This window comes from Rhodamnia argentea, chromosome 7 (assembly GCF_020921035.1).
Source record: "Rhodamnia argentea isolate NSW1041297 chromosome 7, ASM2092103v1, whole genome shotgun sequence".
Classification (NCBI taxonomy): domain Eukaryota; kingdom Viridiplantae; phylum Streptophyta; class Magnoliopsida; order Myrtales; family Myrtaceae; genus Rhodamnia; species Rhodamnia argentea.
Window position 1 is genome coordinate 25525458 of NC_063156.1, and position 18215 is coordinate 25543672.

At 36.8% G+C, this 18215-nt stretch overlaps 1 protein-coding gene across 1 annotated transcript; it reads left to right on the forward strand.

The window, feature by feature from the left end:
* The first annotated feature begins 225 nt into the window (after positions 1-225).
* LOC115742420 (shaggy-related protein kinase alpha-like) lies at positions 226-5444 on the forward strand. Its single transcript, XM_030676697.2, has 13 exons — positions 226-564; positions 1819-2001; positions 2115-2207; positions 2297-2356; positions 2594-2866; positions 3108-3182; positions 3480-3536; positions 3630-3770; positions 3882-3932; positions 4265-4360; positions 4446-4529; positions 4866-4968; positions 5071-5444. Exons 2-13 carry the CDS (start codon positions 1888-1890, stop codon positions 5151-5153), a joined length of 1230 nt encoding a protein of 409 aa, XP_030532557.1. The 5' UTR covers positions 226-564; positions 1819-1887; the 3' UTR covers positions 5154-5444.
* The last annotated feature ends 12771 nt before the right edge of the window (positions 5445-18215 follow it).

Below are 18215 nucleotides of genomic sequence, written 5' to 3' on the forward strand. Positions count from 1 at the left end.
CAGAGTTTGATTATTCAATGAAAGAAAGAGAGAGAAAGCTTTCTCTTTTTTGAAAGTGGAGCTGTGGGGACAAGAAATGAACAGGCGAGGTTTGAACGGTCAAAAAGGTGAAGAGACGGTCAAAAGCGAAGACCCAGATTTAGAAAACCGCCCCCCCCCCGGGGCTCTTCCCCTCCCAAAAAAATAAATAAATAAATAAAAGAGAATGATGTATTCAATTCAATAAACAAGAGAAGAACATAATTTCTTGGGTTGCCGTCGTTTGTCACTGTTTTGACTGACTCCTCCACCACATTACAACCAAGCCAGAGCCAAAAAGAAGAAAGAAAGAGAGAGAGAAAACGAAAATCAACAATGCCAGGCCGATAAAAAAGGAAGGAACTTGTCCAAATTCCACCCATTTCCCCCTTTCTCCTTCTCCTCCTCCTCCTTCCGGTCAAGAATCACCCAGACAGCTGATAAAGAAGAACGGCAAGAACAGTTTCCGGTACTGAGATTCAAGCAAGTGAACGTTTGATTGTTTGGGCAAGAACCCCGGTTTTTTGTTTGGGGTTTACCCGATTGGTAAAGTGAATTCTCTTGTCACTCTTTTCCCCCTGTTCTATACTTCTTTGTTGCATGGTTAGTTAAGCTCCTTTGCTTTTGCTAGAAATTTTTGGATCTGGGGGGTTGATTTGAGCTGACCCTTTGTTGATGGGGTCATTAAGATCTGTTTCTAGTGTTGCCATTTTTCCCCTTGAGTTAACCCTCTAGCTATTATCCCTTTATTTGAGAGTCGTTTCTCTTTTCTTTTTCCCTATCTACTGGCTATGCAACAAAGGCCCCCAAAAATTTAGCCTCTGAGGTTACTTGTATGATTCATTCTGCTGGTTAGGGACTCTCTGCATTTGTTTGGTTCTTTTATCTTTGAACTTGCCATTTTCTTATGAAATTTGAGGATAGCATATTCATATATCTATCTCTGTGTTGGAACCTAGTCCTTTTGGAGGTTTATCAAGTGAAAAGATCTTCTTTTCCTGCGTTGATTACCTGAAAGGCGAATTTTTTGCATTTTTCCGGGGCTAAGATTGCAACAATTTGCTTCCTTTAGCATCCATTTCTGGGGAGGGGAAAAATAACCTTGGGAACTATATGGTTTGGAAGAGCTTTTTCAGCATCATCTCAATGGATTTTGAGATTTTCAACCGTCTTTAGGTGGACTCTGTTAGCAGCAATTCCTGATGTAATATCCGCCCGCCTTGTTTGTGAAGAGATTTTTACAAGCTTCAGACCAAGTGTTTCGAAGAGATCCGTCAGTTTGAGAATGTGTTCAGATGCATCAAGTTGCATCCCTTGATAAGTCGAGGCCGGTCTGGTGGACGATTTTGTCCAATTGCTTCAGACAAGAATCGTGCGGTGTGAAGTGATTAAGAAAGCATCGACATTAGATGGCCCGCTATCACGGCTTTAAAACCCACATTGCCGTATTCTAGTGTTTTTCCAGATTTGCAGTTTTCTCTCCATATTTGGTCATAACTGCCGGTTGCAATAACAGCTGATGCTTAGGGTTCTGTAAATGGTCAAACTTTTACAGTTGATTCATTCTGTATTCTGCATTTAGTTTTTCTTCTCTCCTAAGAAGGGCTTTTATTTTCCCAGATGTTACTTTAAGTACTTTAGTTTTCAAATACGAGTCCCATTCATCTTGCGGTTTCTTGAATAGGAATCCTGCGTGACAGAGCCATGCTCTTGGACTCTTGGTTTTGATTGCTCTTATGTGTGCTGGTGCTCTATTTGTTTGCCTCCATGTTGATCATTATCTTGTCTGTACAAATGCAGGTAACTTGTTGATATCTGACATTGAGAAGAGAGCACAAATTGGACTGTGAACTACCTGTACATGATATAATGGCTTCTGTGAGCATGGCGCCAGTGTCTGGTTTAAGAGATCCAGCTGGGAATGCGGTGGCTTTTGATAGATTGCCTGATGAGATGAATGACATGAAAATTAGGGATGAGAAGGTGAATCGCTTGCTTCTTTGAGCTTCCACCCCCGCTCCACTTTACCTATTTTACTGACTGATGTCTCATCGGCCTAATGCATTTCTTATTGGATTTGGTTTTCGGTAATGCAGGACACGGAGGCAGCTGTTGTCAATGGTAACGGGACAGAGGCAGGTCACATAATCATCACGACAATTGGTGGTAAAAATGGGCAGCCAAAACAAGTAATACCTGAATGCTATACATTTCTACTTAATCTACATTTGAAAGGTGTCTGCCGCTTCCATCTAACAGTTTGCTTCTTGAAATTCAGACGATAAGCTATATGGCCGAGCGGGCTGTAGGGCAGGGATCATTTGGAATAGTCTTCCAGGTGAGGCATTCTTTTAATTCCCGGCACTAGCTGACCTATTTCCTTTCTCTCTCTCTCTCTCTCTCTCTCTCTCTCTATATATATATATTATTTTGTACCTTCTCCCCTTCTCTCTCTTTTTTTTTTTTTTTTCTTTCTTCTTCTCTCTTCTCTCTATATATATATATATATATATATATATATCGCAGAATATGAACGTCCTGTTGAAAACTTTTGTTCTTTTGATCTGTGACATAGGCAAAATGTTTGGAGACTGGTGAAACTGTCGCAATTAAGAAGGTCCTACAAGACAAGAGGTACAAAAATCGGGAGCTTCAAACCATGCGTCTTCTAGATCACCCGAACATTGTGTCTCTTAAGCACTGCTTCTTTTCCACGACCGAAAAAGATGAGCTCTACCTGAACCTCGTTCTTGAGTATGTGCCAGAGACAGTCCACCGAGTGATAAAACATTATAACAAAGTGACCCAGAGGATGCCACTAATATATGTGAAACTCTATTCTTACCAGGTAACTGTTGTATTCGATCTCATTCTTCTTATTTGTTTATATGCTGACTGCGAGTCTATCTTTCTTTGCGAATATACGGTCAGTAATGTTCTTAGTTGCAAATAGGTCTCATTTTCTTTCTTGCTAAGTCACATGGCTTCAAACAGGACCATCTTCTTTTTTTGTCCATTTCTAGTGTGGAATATTGAGTTACATTTAGCGGCTCATATATGAAAGTTTCTCTTGTCAATTTCTCGAACAGATATGCCGAGCGCTTGCTTACATTCACAACTGCATCGGAGTGTGCCACAGGGACATAAAGCCTCAAAACCTACTGGTATGTCTACACGGGTACCCTTTGAGGTGCTGTCACTGTAATATATGATGGGTGCATGAGGTTGTATTGCTTGAAGTAATAATTCAGACTTTTATCTCTAATTGATAAGAGTGAGGATATGACCCTTCAAAAGAATTAAGTATAGTCATGATGGGAAAACGGAGAACTTTAAAGATGCTTTGACATAAAGAGACCTGTCCTGCAATGCTCTAGGGTGTGACGTTCTTCATTCTTGGGTGATTGGTCTCCATATACATTTTTGCTGCTTTCACTTCATTATGGGCTTGTCTCTTACAGGTTAACCCACACACTCACCAGCTAAAGTTATGCGACTTTGGGAGCGCCAAAGTTTTGGTTTGTATCTTCCTGTAGTTCAAGTTGTAAAGCTCATGTTTCTCTCCCATTGTTCTCAATCATTGTTTTAACTCTTTACTTGATTTTTGACAGGTAAAGGGGGAGCCAAATATATCTTACATTTGTTCCCGATACTATCGTGCACCCGAGCTCATATTCGGCGCTACTGAGTACACTACGGCAATCGATATCTGGTCAGCTGGTTGTGTACTGGCTGAGCTACTGATTGGACAGGTTGGAATTCCCCTTTGTAATATGATTTCAGTTGTCATCTTTTTGCTGGATTATTATTGATTGGTCTTTGAATTATTCAGACATTAGCTAATGATGTCTTTCTAATGGCAGCCTCTCTTTCCTGGCGAGAGTGGTGTGGACCAGCTTGTTGAAATCATTAAGGTGATAACATCCTCAGGATCTTCTGTTATCAAATCTTTCATGTTCTAGGAGCTGCACTGCTGCATTTTTTTTCCCTTTTTTTTTTATTTTTGTGTACAATGATTTGATTGGATTATCACCAATTAGTATATACCAATTTTTCTGTTAGTTTCAGCTTAGAACTCTGGACATTCCTTTATGAGAATGATTGGATAGGTCGATAATCTATTACAAGCAAATGTCGTTTCTTGACGTGTCGACTCTCCCTCTTAACATCTGTTTATAATACCATTTTCTTCCTTTGCCCATATTTCAGAGATCCTTATTTCGATGATTGTCTTATTGCCATTCAGGTTTTGGGTACCCCAACCAGAGAGGAAATAAAGTGCATGAATCCCAACTACACTGAGTTCAAGTTTCCTCAAATTAAGGCTCATCCGTGGCACAAGGTAATGTGGCAGTGCTAAAACACTCTCTGATAAATGAGAGCAAAATCATATGATTAGACCTAATTAACATTGGGTTCATCTTCAGATATTCCATAAGCGCATGCCCTCTGAAGCCGTGGATCTCGTCTCGCGGCTGCTGCAGTATTCTCCAAATCTTCGAAGCACAGCTGTGAGTGTTATTCATTAGTTTGGTGATCTCGGTATTTCTTTGGGCAATTTTGGTCGCCTTGTCACTGTCATTTGGAGTCAAAAGATTCGATATTCTATGAGGAATGTATCGGAATCCTTTATGCATGCGATGATATGCATCGTCACTCTTTTTAGTCATTTATATTTGACAAAATATTCAACGTTTCAAAGGAGAAACCAGTTGCCTTGCACCTCAGCGTGCCAAATATGTTCTCTCATTTCTTGCATTCACAGCTTGATCTTTTCGCCGTCCATTTTGCTTAAAGTTGACATGGTCCTAGAAAGACGACTCATTTGCACAACTCATTCCGTGCAGCTGGAGGCTTTGGTCCACCCTTTCTTCGATGAGCTACGCGAGCCCAACGCCCGACTACCAAATGGACGTCCTCTTCCACCGCTCTTCAACTTCAAGACTCACGGTAATTGGCCAGCCTTCACTTCGATATCACATATGGTGACTGATCTTGTCACACGCTTCTTTCCATTTAATGTGTTACTTACTGGCACGGTCTCTGGAACAGAATTGAGAGGAGTACCGTCAGAGATGCTGCAGAAGCTAATTCCCGAGCATGCGAGAAGGCCTTTGCCCTCCCACGGGTTTTAACGCGCTACCTTCCTTTTGTAGAGAAGATTAGCTAGAGGCCTTCTTTTGTTTGTTTCGCTATGGAAATGTTGGCTTTCTTTTACCGTGTACCCCCACACATGTTCGTTCCTTCATCTGATTTGTTTTGCCCCCGCGTTAAATTATGCGCCGCCGTGCTACGATGCAGATGAAAGAGGTTCTGCTTAAGAGTATGCTTTGACTATCGGAAACCGAGTATGCTGACCGTGATTCGCTATGTGATGGGACTGTAACACTGTATTTAGTAGTGAGAGAAGTTTGTTCATCTCAAAAGTTCTAGCTCTAGGATCATTCTGACTGCTTACGTAATGTCCTTCGTGAGGCTGCCGAGACGGGGTCGGGTTTTGCACGGTGCCCTGTGGATCATCGATGGGTCGGATGTAATAATCCCATGATTGAATTGAAGTGGGAGATGAGCTAATCAAGCGTGCTTTGATTGATGGTCCAATCGGCCAATCTTTCTTCAGTCCAAGCTTTGTAAGCAATAGTCAATTTTGGTGGACTACTAACCAGCCGTCGGTCCAATTATTCCATGAAGACTCGAGATTATTAGGTAGCGAACCATCGTCCATAGTCGTGTTAATAGGAAGATTAAATGTTCTTGTTTTTTTATCTTATTGGCAAGAGGGCATGTCAACTAACTTCATAATTGATATTGATTTTGATTAATACAATCGCCTTAGTCCTTTTACTTTGACTGACTGGTTTCATTATACCGAAATCGAAAAAGCCCCGAAATAATCCTCGATTTGAATGAACGGAAACAATTTCTTGTTTTCTTGACCGACTAGTTTCATTATACCGAAATCGTAAAAGTTCCTGAAATAATCCTCGATTTGAATGAACGGAAACAATTTCGATCGGGGTCTTCCGGAATCCTCAACACCAGCTGAAATTTATTTGGCATCGTAGCGAATGAATCTATTTGCGAGTGACGGGATATATTACTAATCATCTAATGGGCATTCCAAGATAGCTCCTTACGCATTATTTCGAAAAAACACACGAAACAGGAAATCATAACATGCGGCCTTTGCTCTTGGAAGTATATTGTAATTTGATGAAACTAGTCAATTATAGATCATAACCGAACGCATTCTCAAGATTTCCATTCTTACTTTCGAAATTTTCATTTTTGACAAACTAAGCACCTTTACCAAACCGGTACACCCGTGATTCATTCTCAAACTAATTTTTTAATCACCTCAAACCTCAAACCGGTACACTAGCGACAAATTTATTCTCGGTTAGTTTTCATCAAATTTTACCGTCGAATTGCCAAGTTAAACGACACACGGTAGCTGACATGTATACCGATTTAGAATTTTTACCTTCCATTCATCACGTGTATAGCGGTTTAGGATTTTTCGAGGTTTTCCACTTGAAATGGAAACTCAAAACGCATTGGCGCTTTTAACCTCCTGGCAAATTGATGACACTGACCCAAATGGCACTTCAACTTTTCTCGAGCACTTCATGAAAATCACTTGGCAATTGGTTAGCAGTAGATCACTGAGAATCACTTTTGACGAAAAAAAAAAAAACATGAATATTAAATTTGAATAAGTCAAATTTGGAAATTTTTCCAGATCCCCTTGCCCCACCCGAAAAAAAAAAAGAAATTAATCATTCAAGTCTTGATCTTGATTTTTCTTATTCCATTTTACACAAGCCAGTGGGAAATGGTTTAAGTGGAGTATGAAAACTATAAAGTTGATTGACTAAATGTGAGGGACCACGTAAATATTGGGCTAGTCATATGTAAAAGTTTTCCATTTACTTCAATAAAAAAATGACCGAGCCTTTAAATCCACTTTGGCGACCGCATTACATTACGGTCTCTTTTAATCTAGTCAAAATCGAAAATTCGTAAGATTTGAGATTTTTCACGATGCTATTTTATTTTTCATTTTTCTCTTAACTAAAATCTTATGGTGAGCACTTTGATTTTTTTTTTTTTTGTAAATCCTAAATACTCGAAGGTTTCGTAAAAATATTAGTTAAATGCGATCTCTTTTACAAATTTGTTAAAATTAAATAATATTTTGCATTTTTAACATGCAGATTTTGTTCAAAATTTTTGCTTTTTCATTTATGATAAATCCTTTAGATTCGACGCTCACATCCCTTTCTTATCATTTATGAGATAACCCGAAAAGTCAACAACATAGAGTAAGATTAATGACGTGCTTCGTTTTCTTGACCGCAGAGCAGAGCTCGTCTTCGTAACCGTCGGATCTTTGCCTCTCGTTCAATAGCCGCACGATTCGGTAATCTTCTTGAAATGGGTGGGACATGCATTCGAATCATCTACGAAATGGTGCGATTGTTTCTCGAAAAAATCGAACATTTCAAAAATATTTTTCAAAAAATTGATTTCTTGTATCGCTTACCAAAATGAATGAGATAAAAAAGATTTTCATCACCCACGAAAATAGTTAGTCGTCGCCAATTGTTTTCTTTAATACAAACATTGTCAATTGAATATTTTTATAAGCAACATAATCAATTATTGTTTACAAAATATTTTACAAATTTTGAGTTTTTCACAAAACAAACACATCCTAAGTATGCAGCAGCGCACATTTCAACTATTAGGGATTACGAATAATATTGAGGCTCGGTTTGTATAGGGAAAAATAGATGATTTAAAAAATATTTTCCTAAAAATGATCGCTTGTATCGCTTATAAAAATAAATTAATTGGTAAATATTTTCATTGTCTACGAAAATATTTAGACATAGATTGTTGAAGATAATGACAAGAATATTTCAATGACTAATTATTTTTTATAAAAGTGATTGATTTTAAAAAATATATTTTTCAAATTATTCATTTTCTATGAAACAAATAGCCTCTGAGAATCTATTTGGAGTTACTTTTAGTGAAAATGACACAAAGAAACAAATGATTCACAAACTTTAGTCTAATATGCAATGCTGTTCATGAACTTTTAATTTGTTCAATACGATCCTTATATTTTTTAGCCAAATATGCAATGTCGTCCATGAATTTTAAATTTGTTCAATACGGTCCTCATACTTTTTAGTTGTTATCCATGAACTTTTAATTTATTTAATACGGTTCTGGACATTTAGTACATGTTCAATTTAGTCCACGGAGTATGTAAAAATGTTAAATGTTGTCACTCATTAATTCAAATTTGCTGATTTGGCTTGTAATCGGGTATTTTTTAATGGTGAAGAAAAAAGTTACACGTGGATTATCCATGTAAAATCAACTCAAATTAGAATATAGCATACCTTAAAATTTTGTTTAATTTGTTCAATTTGGAAAATAATTACGCATGTTATTCGTTGACGTGGAATATTATATCCCAATTTGAGTTAAATATATAATTCACACGTAATTTTTTTTAATCGTTCAAACATACCCGATTGGAAGCCAAATCAGCAAATTTTGTTAACTTAAATTAATGGAAGGACGACATCTAACATTTTCGCATATTTTAGATATTAAATTGAATATGTACTAAAAGTTCAGGGATCACATTGAACAAATAAAAAATTTATGGAAGACATTGTGCATTAAGCTAAAGTTCAGGGACCGCACTAAACAAGCCGGGCGAAAGTTCAAGAACCGTATTGTAATTATCCCCTGGTCTTTTGTCAAAATCTCACGAGAAAAGCAACAGATACGCTCGAGCCTTTAATTTTGCACATGCCATTTGCATGAAAGGAAAAAGCATTGCATGTGCCAATTGATGCTACGTTCGGGCATGGAGGGAGGAGGCTAGCACGAGGGTGAATCGAGAGAATAATTGCATTTTTCGCCGAGCCTAACTTTCTAGTAAAAAAAACAAGGTAAATTCGTGACATATCTAGCAATATCTTAGTGCACCACTGGGGCAAAAAGTCACATGTTAGAGCAGATTGTCGAAACGTGAGAGAGCTTTTATGGCAAAATTAGCAGGCCTCAACAAATTTTCTAATCTCGGTTCATTCGCTACAGATCTGGCTTTCCAAAAACGACGTCCTTCAGGCGACCCACTTATGTTGAATTTCCACGGTGGATCCACGTCACGGGCCGATCATCCGGATTGTTCACCCCATGTGTTTCCACGTCGACAAACTTAGCGGAATATCTGAAGGGAGTTGTTCGAAGCGCAAGTTTATCGTGCGTGGACCGATTTGGGATCATCCGAAGATTGTTCACGCCTTGTACCTCGAGATCGATCATCGATGTCAATTTGACAACTCTTTCCTTTCGTTGATCACGAGGAGTTGGACCCGACGCGCATGATGCTCATTGTTGACCATCTCAAAGTCCGATTCCAAATTGGATTTCGTGTCTGTGGCTTTTGTGCATGGTCCAACATGACACACACGTTCATATAGTCAACTTTTATTATCACTTTATTCGCGGAAATTATCGAAAAAAGTATCCAAAAAGTCCTAAACCTATTTCATTGGAACTAATTTAGTAATAAACATTTTCGCATTGGTACCAATTGAGTCTATTCGATCAATTTAGACTAAAAATTGCTAATGTGGGTGTTGTCCATCTTACGTGGCGTTGTCGGTACATGCCTGGACTTTTCAAATAATTTTTTTTAAATTTTTTTCTAGGCCGTGGAAGAACAAGAAAGAAAATCAAGAAAATAAAAAATAAAAAATAATTATAAAAATCCACGTTAGTAATTTTTGGCCTAAATTGGCCGGATGGACTCAATTGGTACTAATATAAAAATGTTTTAGGACTAGATTGATCTAAATTGAAAATTTTATGACTGAATCAATACTAATGCAATAGGTTTATGTCTTTTTTGGTGCTTTTAACGAAAATCACCCAATTAGTCATAATTTATTCCATGGATGTCGTCAATTCAATCTTAAATTTTTTGATTTTGTCGATTCAGCCCTAAACCATTAAGCAAAATTTTGTTGTAGTCCTTTGGTCAATTTTCGTCGGAAATTGCTGACGTGTGGCGGTCAAGTCATCGTCGGCCGTTCTATGGGGTACGTTGCCACACGAAGATTTTCATAAAAAAATTGACGGGGAATTTTGCGTAAAGATTTAGGGTTAAATCGATAAAATTAAAAAGTTAAAATAAATTACCATCCGTATAATAAATTCAATTTACCCAACTCAATTAACATAGGGAAAAATTCTAAAAAAGCGCCTGAAGTGGACCTTGTTTTAAATAAGGGCTTGAAGTGCTCAAATTATTTCAAATAAAGGCATGGACAAAGGGCATTTTCGTCCTTTTTATATTTTTTTATTTTTTTTCTATTTTTTTCATTTTTTGTTTTCTTCTTTTCCTTTTTTTTTTTTTCCTTTTCTCCCCTCTCCTACCCTCCCCAAGCCCGATGTGTTAGCAACCCTTGCCTAGGCCGGTGTAGGGCGAGGCCTGGAAAAGGAACACCGAGTAGAATCAAAGAAAGTAACGGACTAATCACTAAATAGATACAAATAGGATGCCGTCAATGGCTTGAGCTGGCGAGGCCAAGCTCGCCCGACGCCGACTCGGGCGAGGGTGGCCTAGACCAACTCCTAAGCAAGGGCGAAGGGACTATTTTAAAAGGCAATGGCCCGTGTCTATTTTAAAATAGGAAAAAGAATTTAAAAAAAAACTCAAAAAAGGAAAGGACGAGAATGTCCTTTGCCCAAGCCTTTCTTTGAAATAATTTGAATACTTTAAACTTTTATTTGAAATAATATTCATTTATGATTATTATTTGAAAAAAGTAAAAGCACTCCTGATCTTATTTTAAAATTTTTCCTTAATACAGAGAACTTGAAAAGGAAGTAGTTGCTTCTTGACCAATTGGCGTTGAGATTCGCAAAAGCAATGGGTCACGTGGATCACGTCAGCACACGTCATCCTCCACTTAATACTTTGTCCTGACACCTGCCTCTCTCCTTGGAATTTTGGCCTCCCGCTTCGTGTGTGATTTTCCTTTTTCCATTTTTTAATTTTCTTTCCTTATACAAATATTTATTTATTTATTTTTAATTTTCGGCCGGAAGACCTTGCGGGGGTTTAAGTCAACCGAATTTCCACATTTTGTCGGCTTGCTTTGCCGGAAAATTTTCTCGCGATTGTCTTTAACGGGGACGACACGAGCTAAAGTGGCAAAGACTTGTGAAATAAAGTTGATTGACTAAATGTGAGGGACCACGTAAATGTTGGGCTGGTCATATGTAAAAGTTTTCCATTTACTTCAATAGAAAATGACCAAACCTTAAATTCACTTTGGTGACCGCAGTACATCACGGTCTCTTTTAATCTAGTCAAAATCGAACGGTCTTAAGATTCGAGGTTTGTCTGGATGCTATTTTATTTTTTTCTCTTAACTAAAATCTTACGCATCATTTAAATGCGATTTCTTTTTCAAATTTGTTAAATTTTAAATAATATTTTGCATTTTTAACATTCTGTAGATTTTGTTCAAAATTTTTGCCTTTTCATTTATAATAAAAACAAATAGAAATTTATATCCTTCCTTAAGATTCGATGCTCACGTCCCTTGTGCTAGACATGGCCAATATTGAACCGGAGGCCCGGAACCGGCCCGTTGACTGGGCCCACGGTTCCAACCCGGTTTTTTAAAAAAAAAAAAAAAAAAGGGAGAAGGCCCGGGAAAAAGAGCTATTGGGCCTAGGAATCGGCGGTTCCGAACCGAACTGGAACCGGCCACCTCTACCTTGTGCATCGTTCACGAGATTACCCCAAAAGTCAACAACAAAGAGTAAGAGTAATCACGTGCTTCGTTTTCTTCACCACAGAGCAGAGCTCATCTTCGTAACCGTCGGATCTTTGCCTCTCATTTAATAGCCACACGATTCGGTAATCTTCTTGAAATGGGCGGGACATGCATTCGAATCATCGACGAAAGATTTTTAAGGGTTTAATACAAACATTTTCAATTGATTAATTTCCTAAGCAACACAAACAATTATTGTTTAGATAATGTTTTTTAAATCTTGAGTTTTCCTTATAAAAAAAAAAAATACACCCTAAGTATCATTTCAACTATTAGGGATTGCAAATAATATTGAGACTATGTTTATTTAGGGAAAAATAGATGATTTAAAAAAATTTTTCTAAAAATGATCGCTTGTATCTTTTACAAAAATGAATTAATTGGTAGATATTTTCATCATCTACAAAAATATTTAGACGTAGATTATTGAGGATAATGAAAAAAAATATTTCAACGACTAATCATTGGTGTGATAAATTGATCAATTTTAGAAAATGTATATTTTTTAAATTATTCATTTTTCTGTGAAACAAACGATGTCTAAGAGTTTATTTAGAGTTACTTTCAGTGAAAATGACACACAACAAGACACAACTTTGGCCCAATATGCAACATCGTTCATGAACTTTTAATTTGTTCAATACGATCCTTATATTTTTAGCCAAATATGTAATGTCGCTCAAGAAGATTTGAAAAAATGATTATGATTAGAATTATTTTTTTTATTTTGTTCCATGGATGAGTTTTAAAAAATTAGAATGTGTTTGGTAATCGCACAAAATTTTTGTTGCTAGAATAGAAATACGTTTTGTAACTACACAAATTTTTTGTTCTTGAAAATAATTTCTCTTCCCAATTTTTGTCATTTAAGTCAAATAATTACGTAGTTACTTTGTGAAATTAATCCGACATTTCGAATTAATCGAATATTAATTCATATTGATTCTCTTATATAACATATCGCATATTGCATATAGTATTTTTTTTTCTTGTTATTCTGTCTAATTGTCATCTTATAACAAGTCATTTTAAGCTTAAAAAAGGATAGACCATATTGGATTAGTGTGTGATTTCAAATGACCTCGGACCCTCTTAGGCCTATACCAAATCACAATGAAGGAATATCAAATTCGATCTTAGTGTGACCAATGGCATGTGTATGTGTATATATGCAAATGGAGTCACCACCATTTTTTGAGGAAAATAGATCGGAAACTTTATAGAATAGTTGGAAGAAACCGTTTGATTTTATGCAACAAGAGAAATATAGGGTCTAGGGACTTGGTTGCGTCGGTGTTTCCACCGACGCCCTTTCGGCACCAAAGTTCGGTGTTTCCTAAACGTGTTTCATGTAAAATTTTAATTCATTTTTAAACCTATGAGGTAAGCCAATGCTAAGTGTTCACGCATGTTGTTTTTGTCTTTTTTCAAAATTTTTAAAACTAGACTGAGTCTAAAGTATTTAAATCTAGGCAACTCACAACTAATGAAATCAAGTAGCACAATCAAGGAATCATGACTTTGATAAATTGCATCATAAATCCCTAATGAAGCCCTAAAGGCTTAGAGAAATGTGGTTCGGGTTTAATTTCAAAGGTGTTTATGATTTTCCTAAAAAAGAATAAAATCTATGAAATCTAGGTAATCTAGGCTCAAATTTATGAAAATAAGGCCAAACTAGCCTAATCTAAGCTTTTTCTATTTTTAGGGATTTTTTTGATTTTTTTTATTTTTAAAGCTTTTTTAAAGAATTTTTTTGAATTTTCTTATATATATATGAAAATGAGACCTTGTTATATTTTAGGTCAAGTGAAAAGTGATGAGAGAACCGAAAGGGAAAAGTGAGATATCTAAAACTTCATTCGGTTTTGTGATTTTCAAAAGTGATTCTTTTTTTCAAAACCAACTTTTTTTGTTCTTTTTTTTGCTCCAAAACTATTCTCAAAAACAGAATTAGAATCAGAATCATTTTCCAGGGAATAGAACTAGAGAACCGGAATCGTTACCATGTAGGTCCTTAGTGTCCAAGTTAGTAATTTTCAGCATAAATTGGGCGGATGGACCTAATTAGTACCAATGTGAAAATGTCTGGGACTAGATTGGTCTAATTAAAAGATTTGAAACTGAATTAATACCAATGCAATGGGTTCATGTTTTTTTTGATACTTTTATTGAAAATTACCCATTTAGCCATAATCTATTACACATATGTCAATTAAATCCTAAACTTTTTATTTGTCAATTCAATCTTAAATCTTTGCACGAAATTTTATTGTAGTCCTTTTGGTCAAGTTTTGTCGAAAATTTCTAAAGTGGCGGTTCGGTCATCGCCGGCCGTCCTACTCGGCACACTGTCGCACGAAGATTTTTAGCGAAAATTTGGTAAGGAACTTTTTCTTAAAGATTTGGGGCTAATGAATAAAATTAAAAAGAAAAAATGAATCCCCATCCATATAATAAGTTTAATTTACGCAACTTAACTAACAAAGAGACCTTCAAAAGGACGTAGTTGCTCCTGCTTCTAGTCCTATTGATGTCAAGATTCGCAAAAGCAATTCGTCACTAAGATCACGTCGGCGCACGTCATCCTCCATTGTACTGTTAATACCTACTCTCCCCTTGGAATTTTGCGTCCCACTTTGTGATTTTCTTTTCTTTTTCTTTTTCTTTTCTTAAATTTTTGTATTTTCGACCGAAAGACCTTTCGGGCGTTTAAGTCAACCGAATTTCCATTTTGTCGGCTCGCTTTTTACCGGCAAATTTTCTCGCGATTATCTTTAACGGGACGGCACGAGCTAAAGTGGCAAAGACTTGCAAAATAAACAACCCGATGTCTATTGCGAGATAACTTCTATCGTAGAGGTCGAGAGTATAGCCACGGATGAAGGCTATATCGAGATACCGAGCGATCATGAAAATAACGATAAAATAAAGGGTCCGTCATGTTGATGGTCTGTTTGTAAAATAAACGAAAGGTGCCTTATCCAACATAAAAAAGATGCGAGTGTGCTAGTCAATGTATAAGTGTGGAAGTCTTCTAACCCTATAATTGAAAATCATGGGCTAATTGGGCTATACCCTACAAGACCCTGCTTGTGGGTGCACGAATAATTAGGCACACTTAGCACTTGATGTGCTCATAAATCAGAATTGGTTATGTTTTTTTTTTTTTTTATGTATATTTTTGAGTTTCTAAAAAAATACAATTTATAATTTTTCAGACATAAAAAGTCTTGTTCTTTTTGAAACATCATATTTGTTCGCCAAAGGTTTTAGTTATTTTATATTCAACGTTTCTATTTAGTGTTTTTTACTTCAACCTCCCTTTTTTTTTCCTCGCAATATAGTAACTATTTTCTAATTATTTCGTTTTCAAGAGTTTCTTGGAGGAATACTAGAATTGTTACTTAATAATCTCATTTGAGACATTGTTATATCCTGTAGAATTTTTGCCTCGAAATGTAAGTTCATTCCTTACTCTTCCCAACACGTTATGGCCGCCCGGGTATTTGCATTTTTTAGCTGCATTGACGAAGGTCCATAGTTACTCGGTACCGACGTAAGCACCGAGGAAAGAAAAAGCCCGCGGACTGGTCGTTGGGGTCGTTGAGAAGAACCGTGTCCTCGAAGCAAACCTCGGCAGCAAAAGTGGCCTTTGACGACAGGCCAATAATGGCTGAAACAGAAACCCTAGATCGTCAGAAGGGGGAATTCGTGAGAGCAAGGAAAAGGAAGGCAGTTAGTTCCTCGTGACCGCAAAAGGGAAGAACATTCATTCTGTGTCCGAGGACGGCGATGACGGGGAGGAGGAGGAGGAGGAGGAGGAGTTCTTCTTTGCCCTAATCAAGAACGTTCGCGTATCGCTCGGGCGAAACCGATCGTTCGGGGCACTGGTCGTCGTCGCGAGAGGAGGAGGCAGATGAAGGACTACATCTCGGCCTCTGGGATCCATGTTTCCCGACTCGAAGACGTCGAGGAAGAAGCTGTGTCTGGGAAGAAGGCCACGGAAACCCTAGCTTTCGGAGCCGAAAAACAACGGAGGAGGCGGCTTAGATCTTAGGATTTCCCTTTAATTTAATCGACAAATTGATATTATATTTTTTTTTTGGTAAGGACAAATTGATATTATATGTTCCCTGCTTTTTTCTTTTTTCTTCTTTTTTTGGGTAATTTGTAGAAATCACAATGCAATTGGCTATGAAGTTCAAGCGGTGTTTGAAAGCTATGAAGTTGATGGCCTACCTACCTTAAAAATGTGAGGGACCACGTAATTATTGGGTTGGTCATAGGTAAATTTCTCCGTCTACTTCAATATAAAATGACCAAGTTTTTTTTTTTTTTTTTGGGGGTCGGAAAATGACCAAGCTTATAAATCAACTTTTGGTGGGCACAACAGTAAATTGGAAAGATTTGAGATTTTTTTTATTTATAAATTTAAATAGTTCATGATATTCCCTCGAAAATCAACGGTAAAAGTGTATTCACGCTCTTCATTTTCTCAACCACAAAGTAGTAGAGCTTGTCTTGGCGACCGTCCAATCTTGCAGCTCCTCCCGTGAGATCTACATGATTCGATAGCTTTCCGTGAGGGAAAAAACATCAAGGATTGCAATTGCGTACACTTCAATTATTATGGGATTGCCAATGATATATGGATGGTCTATTCGAAGTTGCTTTCTCTTTGAAATTTCACGAGAAAAGCACAAGAATCGCTTTTTAAAGTAAATCAAATAGACTCGAAGGGACGAAAAAAAAAGAGAAGTTGTGTTTGCCCTTTGCATGAAAGGGAAAAAGCACCGCACACGCCATCAATGGCTTGTTCGGGCAATAGAGGGAGGAGGAAAATATGAGGGCCAACGAGAAAACACTACAAAATATTTTAAAAATTAAATCACGCATTGTTCAAACATACTACAAAATCCCGCACATGTCACATTTATCTCAAATCTATTTTTGTGCAACAAAAAAATCTAAAAACTAAAAGTCCATGTCGCATTTATTCAAAATTAATATTCATTTCACAAAAAATCCTAAACCAATATATATCCGCGACGAATATACTCCTCGTCGGCTTTTTTCTTTAACATTTTTTTATGCCAATTTGAAAAAATCTTGTAGCACAAAAATATGAGAAAAAAAAAAAGAAATTCCAAATTTTTCGTGCCACTTGTCATATTTCTCCCACGCTCTTTAGACAAAGTTACGAGTACCTTCTACGCTAACACTTACCTTTCGTGATGGGAAAGGAATCTCCGACCACGTGAGGATTCAGACCTCGTAGCACGACATGGACCATAATAGGACTGCGAATTCCTCCTCTCATTACAATTGCACATGCTGGGACGCACCTCACGATGCCCAATTATATCCATTTTTTTTTTACCGCTTACTTTAATTCGAAGAATAACAACATAAATGATTTGTAAACTTTAATTCAATATACAATATTAATTCTTAAATTTTTAATTTAACCAATATAATACTTAGTCCCCGAGCTAATAAGAAGATGTTTAATGCGGTTGTTCTACTGATTCATGTTCGGGGACGACATTTGACACTTTCTTAATGTTCAAGAACTAAGTTGAATATATTTCAAAAGTTTGAAAATCATATTGAATAATTAAAAGTTTATAGACCGCATTCTAATCATATTAATTAAATTAAAAGTTTCGAGATCACGTTACGCGTTAAATCAAAGCTTGCAAATTTGTTTGCGTCATTTTTCCTGTGCGCAGAGAACGTGAAAGAGAAGTAGTTTGCTTGTCGTCCAAATGATGTCAGCATCCGGCAAAAGCAATGCGTCACTAAGAGTCGTGCGGCACGCGTCATCCTCCAATCACGCTCGGCAATTACTTCTTTCTTCGTTTTTTATTTTATTTTTTCATTTTCTTGTACTTTATGATTGCTACTGCTACCCACTCTCTCCTTGGAATTTTATCTCCCACTTGGCGATTTTTTTTTAAATTGTTTTATTATTTTTGTATTTGTGGCCAGAAGACCCTTGCGGGATTTTAGTCAACCGAATTTTTATTTTCTCGCCTTTTTTTTTTTTTTTGGGTCGGACTGTTTTGTCAGTTTACTTTATTTTAATGGGACGATGTGAGCTAAAGTGAGAAAGACTTATGAAATGACTTATGGAGTAGAGTCATGTCTCGACTCGATACTTAAAACACCTCAAACTTTAATATTTGTAACAATTATATCCAATTTTTTTTTATCTCATAAAAAAAATCTTTAACTTTTACTTTTATCTCAATTCTACCTCAAACTTTTACTTTTGTTTCAATTCTACCAGGCCTAGTATAAAAAAAAAAC